Source organism: Callospermophilus lateralis, unplaced genomic scaffold (assembly GCF_048772815.1).
Source record: "Callospermophilus lateralis isolate mCalLat2 unplaced genomic scaffold, mCalLat2.hap1 Scaffold_1907, whole genome shotgun sequence".
In the NCBI taxonomy this organism is placed as follows: domain Eukaryota; kingdom Metazoa; phylum Chordata; class Mammalia; order Rodentia; family Sciuridae; genus Callospermophilus; species Callospermophilus lateralis.
In genome coordinates, this window is record NW_027512922.1 from 311,632 (window position 1) to 317,631 (window position 6,000).

Genomic DNA, 6,000 nt, shown 5'->3' on the forward strand with positions numbered 1-6,000 from the left:
GGGGCCCACCTGGGCTTTATCACTTGACATGCCTCTTGGGAACTGGAGAGATTTCAGAATTGACTCTGTGATGTGGGTAGGAAGAACACAGGCCTCACTAAACTCAGGCTTGGACCTCACCGTCACCTACCTCCAGCCCTCCAGCAGTGTGCAGTATTCTTGCATGAACATTATGCAGAGTGAGGCATTTGTCTGAGATATTATCTCATTTTTGGACCCAGGAATCAGATCCACTGAACTGTAGCAGCACGTCCCCTTTGTCACAGTGTCTCCCTGCTGCTGTGGTTGTTCCTAAGACTTTGAGAGAGCGTGTTTCTGCTGCCATCTATTGTCTGCCTTGGGGGAAACATGTGGCTTGCTTGCTGGAGCAGGAACATTCATTGCCTTGCAGATTTAGCAACTGAGTACCTTCTTCCCCCACCCAGAGGAAAGTAAAACCAAGATGTTGGTGTCCCCCAGTGAAAACCCCATTATGAAAACCTGTGTTTACTGACCTACCATTGTTTTAAAGCAGTTCCATTTGAACTGTAATCAAACCGCCAAGTGACCTTTCTGTCCCTCTGCCCAGCATCCCTGAAAGGGCCTGTTGTTTGCTGCTTCAATGAAGAAACCTTCTGTTTAGTTAAGCAAGTGTTTTTTCAGTCATGTCTCCTGGTGAGTTACAGAAAGATGATTGTAGGGCCTTGGTTTTTGTTGTTGTTGTTTTTCTTTTAATACTCTAGCCACCCTCAACCCCCCTCCCAACATTTATTTTCTTACTTTTTTTAGCAGAGAGAAGAAGAATACCATAAGCTGAGCCACTTCACAAGGGTTTTAAAAGTCCCTGGTGATGTTTTTCAGATATTGGAACAAGCCCCTTCTTTTTGCCCCACCCCACCCCCTAGGATCTGGGACCCTTCCAGAGTGTCTGAGGCATTCACAGGAATGGACCACAGTGTAGCCCCCTGTGAGCCAGGGAGGCCAGTCCTGACTGATGTGTTTATATATGCATGTTTTTCTGTCTTCCAGTTGTTTGTTGGACTTGGGTTCCCATATGAGGGCCCAGCTCCCCTGGAGGCTATTGCAAATGGATGTGCTTTTCTGAATCCCAAGTTCAACCCACCAAAAAGCAGCAAAAACACAGACTTTTTCATTGGCAAGCCAACACTGAGAGAGGTAAGTATCTATCAGAATCATTCTATTTTTCAATTACAGGAATAATTGGGGGTAGGATGTAGCTCAGTAATAGAGCACTTGCCTAGCGTGCTCAGGGTCCTGGGATCAATCCCCAGCAACATGGGAGGTAAAAAAGAAGAACTATTTACTTAGTGATAATGTAGGTATAGTCTTCTTGGTATCTATGGAGAATTGGTGCCAGGACCGCCCCCCTTGGCCACCCCTCCCCATGCGTGCACACACAGACACCAAAATCTCTGGATCCTCAAGTCCCTTATGTAAAATGGCATAGTATTTGCATAGAATATCCCCTTACATACTTCAAATCATCTCTGGATTACTTATAATTACAATGTAAGTGCTACATAAACAGTAGTTATGCAGTGTTGTTTAAGGGATAATGTTAAGAGGAAAAAGTCTGCCCATTTTCAGAGTACATGAAGTTTTTTCAAATGTTTTTAAATATTTCTGGACCCAAAGATGCTGAACCAGGGATAAAGAAAGCAGAGAAGTGATAGTGTTATTAGCATCATCCAACATGGTTATGTGGGAAGGGAAAAGGTTAGGGACCTGATCCTGGAGCTTAGAGAAACAAATGATTCAGTCACATCACCTCTATGCCAACTGTCTAATCAACAAGGCCATTCTAGCCTTTTGATTGCAGCTGAGCTCTTCTTGTCTGAAGCTAAACTCTTCTTGTTGGGAGCTTAGGATAAGATCAACTGAGTAACAAATTTGTAACATATTTGTGGAGAATCAACTCTCCATGATGAGCTATAGAGAGTTAAAAGTGGGCCATGGATATTCTCCAAGAACCTCAACCTTAAGAGGCAAAACATGTCCCTGGGCACTCAGGTGATATGCCTGAGTTTTTAGCCCACCATCAGCAGGCACCACCCCATGAAGTGGTCCTGCCATTGCTAGAACCATTTGCAGAAGCCTTGCTTCAGTTGCCTTCAGAGATCAGCTTGAAAATTCACAATAGATGATGAATCACCACCAAGGAAAGCTGGATTTGATTAGAAGCAATAAACAAGTCATTTGCAGCTAAGTGTGAATGATCAAGCTGGGTGCTTCCATATCTGGCCAGAAAAAGATGTGTGCAAGAAACTTTAAGAATGATTTTCGGATCCAACATGGCGGCCGGCGAGGAAGCTGCACTTTCAATATCTCCACCTTAACGGGATCAGAAACACCAATTAAAACAGCTACATTCTACCTACTGAGGATCTTCTAGCAAAATTCCGTTGAAAGGAGACCTGCCGAGAATTAGTAAGTTTATTAGACGTGACAGTTTGCCCCAGACAAGTGAAACTTGACCGGCAGCGCGGGCTCAGAGTCCAATCCCGCGGCCACCCGCCACTTCTGCAAGCGGCAGGCGGCCCAGAGCAGCGCGGCAGAAGGGTCCCCGCCCAGCCAGCAGACGGCTCCCGCCATCCCGGCTACCCTGGCGGCCCTGCTTTCGCTCGGCGAACAGCCACCCCACCCGGCTGGTTCTTAGCCACGCGGCTGCAGCCACCCGGCTTTACAAGCACCCCCGGCGGCCCTGCTCCGCGAGAAGGGTCCCCGCCCTGCCGGCAGACAGCTCCCGCCATTCCACTCTTGTTCTGCAAACAGCCACCCCGCCCGCCTGGTTCTTAGCCACAAGGCTGCAGCCGCCCGGCTTTACAAGCGCCCCCGGCGACCCTGCTCGGCGAGAAGGGTCCCTGCCGGCCGACAGACAGCTTCCGCCATCCCGGCTACCCTGGCGGTCCCGCTCTTGCCCTGCAAACAGCCACCCCGCCCGCCTGGGTCTTAGCCACGCGGCTGCAGCCACCCGGCTTTACAAGCGCCCCCGGCGGCCCTGCTCGGCGAGAAGGGTCCCCGCCAGGCCGGCAGACAGCTCCAGCCATCCCGCTCTTGCTCTGCAAACAGCCACCCCGCCCGCCTGGTTCTTAGCCACGAGGCTGCAGCCGCCCGGCTTTACAAGCGCCCCCGGCGGCCCTGCTCGTCGAGAAGGGTCCCTGCCTGGCCGACAGACAGTTTCCACCATCCCGGCTACCTTGGCGGCCCCGCTCTCGCCCTGCAAACAGCCACCCCGCCCGCCTGGGTCTTAGCCACGTGGCTGCAGCCACCTGGCTTTGCAAGCGCCCCCGGCGGCCCTGCTCCGCGAGAAGGGTCCCCGCCCTGCCGGCAGACAGCTCCCGCCATTCCGCTCTTGCTCTGCAAACAGCCACCCCGCCCGCCTGGTTCTTAGCCACGAAGCTGCAGCCACCCGGCTTTACAAGCGCCCCCGGCGGCCCTGCTCAGTGAGAAGGGTCCCTGCCCGGCCAACAGACAGTTTCCGCCATCCCGGCTACCCTGGCGGTCCCGCTCTTGCCCTGCAAACAGCCACCCCGCCCGCCTGGGTCTTAGCCATGCGGCTGCAGCCACCCGGCTTTACAAGCGCCCCCGGCGGCCCTGCTCTGCGAGAAGGGTCCCCGCCCTGCCGGCAGACAGCTCCCGCCATTCCGCTCTTGCTTTGCAAACAGCCACCCCGCCCGCCTGGTTCTTAGCCACGAGGCTGCAGCCGCCCGGCTTTACAAGCGCCCCCAGTGGCCCTGCTCGTCGAGAAGGGTCCCTGCCCGGCCGGCAGACAGCTCCCACCATCCCAGCACTCCTGGCGGCCCGCCCGCTCTGCGAAGGGTCACCCCGCCCGGCTCTTAGCCACGCGGGCGCCATCTGCCTGGCTCTGTGGGCGCCCCCGGCGGCCCAGCGCAGCCAGAAGGGTCCCCGCCTGGCCCGACAGAAGGCACGTGCCCTTCCGGCTCTGCTAACGGCCCTGCCCACCCGGGAAAGGGCTCCCCCCCTTGAGAGGATGGGAAGGAAATCTAACCAAGCCTCTATGAATTAGCGAACTGGGATCTAAAACCAGAGATTGTGTCAGACCAGAGACAAGCCAGTTCCACCTCTCCCTTCGGTCACTCCTGCAAGGAGCCAGGGGCCCGCCATATCAGAGAGGGGAAGTCACCAAAGATCGGCCAAAGAGATTCCTTCCCAGCGGATTCTAAATTAGCAGGAGCGGCGAGGGAGCCGGCCGGAGCTGGCGGGAACCGCGGCAGCGGCACGGGAACCGGCGGGAGCTGAGGCGGCGCTGACGCAGGAGCCGGCGGGAGCCGCGCGGCCCAGGTCTCCCAGCTACAGCTCCCACCAGTGCTGACAACTGAGGTCTCTTGCACCAGATACGGGGGCGTGGCTACCAGAAGGTAAGCAAATTTGCTGGGGGTTCTCAGCCCCAAGCTCTACAAACTTAGGGCCTGAGGGAGGCAAACAAGGAGAGTGTGCCCAGGCACTAATGAAACAGCTGTTCCACGCGTGTGCAAGGTAGGCGGAACCGTGACCACCGACAAAACAGGCCCAGTGGCCCGCCAGATACATCGCCCCGGTCGGGGGAGGGGCAGAGCCGCCACCAGCGCCTTTTAGGTAGACAGATCTGCAACCGACAGACAGAACAGGCCTAGTGGCCAGCGGAGGGGCAAAGCCGCTGCTCACGCCTGCAAGGTAGGCGGACCTGTGACCACCGAAAGAACAGGCCCAACGAAAGTACAGGTACAGCGGCCTCCTGGCGTGGAAGGCACATTGCCTCAATTGGAGGAGGGGCAGAGCCACCGCCAAAGCCTGCGAGGGAGACTTTGCAGCTATACAAGAGCAATATAAATATATAGGGGGAAAAATCAATAACACAACAGTTTCACCAAGCAGAAAGAAACGCGATCAGTATGAAAAGACAAGGAAAGAAAGGACCACAAGCAATGCAGGTCAACTCAACTTTAGAAGAGGTAATATCTGCAGCAGATGGAATGTCAGATAAAGAATTCAGGATATACATGCTTCAGATGATCTGGAGTCTCAAGGAAGACATTAGACAGCAAAATCAGACAATGAAAGACCACTTCGACCACTTCGACAATAAATTACATAAACAAATCCAAGAAGCAAAAGATCAATTATACAGGGAGATAGAGGTTATAAAAAACAAACAAACAGAAATCCTGGAAATGCAGGAAACAATAAACCAACTTAAAAACTCAATTGAGAATACTACCAGCAGAGTAGAACACTTAGAAGATAGAACATCAGACAATGAAGACAAAGTATTTCAACTGGAGAAGAACATAGACAGCTCAGCAAAGCTGTTAAGAAACCATGAGCAGAACATTCAAGAAATATGGGATAACATAAAGAGACCCAACTTAAGGGTCATGGGGATACAGGAAGGTATTGAGGTCCAAACCAAAGGAATGAGCAATCTATTCAACGAAATAATACGAGAAAACTTCCAAGACTTGAAGAATGAGACAGAATCCCAAATCCTAGAAGCCTACAGGACGCCGAATGTGCAAAATCATAAGAGATCCACACCTAGACACATTATAATGAAGATGCCCAACATACAGAATAAGGAGAGAATTTTAAAAGCTACAAGAGAAAGGAAGCAGATTACATTTAGGGGTAAACCAATCAGGATAACAGCTGATCTTTCAACACAGACCCTGAAAGCTAGAAGATCCTGGAATAACATATTTCAAACACTGAAAGAAAAGGGGTTCCAACCAAGAATTGTGTATCCCGCGAAATTAAGCTTCAGGATGGAAGATGAAATTAAAACCTTCCATGATAAACAAAAGTTAAAAGAATTTGCAGCTAGAAAACCAGCTCTTCAAAACATCCTCGGCAAAATATTACAGGAAGAGGAAATGGAAAATATCAATGAAAACCAACAGCGGGAGGTAGTACAGTAAAGGTGGGGGGGAATAATCAAAGAGGAAAACAAACCATGTTTAGTAACATAAATAAACAAATATGGCTGGAAGAACAACCCATATC

The 6,000-nt window shown here is 51.8% G+C and overlaps 1 protein-coding gene across 1 annotated transcript in view; it reads left to right on the forward strand.

Moving 5' to 3' along the window:
• Positions 1-1,155, forward strand: part of LOC143388389 (uncharacterized) — a gene marked incomplete at its 3' end in the record, with an annotated part of 63,972 nt that extends 62,817 nt beyond the window's left edge. The window contains exon 7 of the mRNA XM_077108197.1: positions 1,009-1,155. Coding sequence (XP_076964312.1) covers positions 1,009-1,155 — 147 coding nt within the window. The remainder of the gene's footprint in view (positions 1-1,008) is intronic.
• Between the last annotated feature and the right edge of the window lie 4,845 nt (positions 1,156-6,000).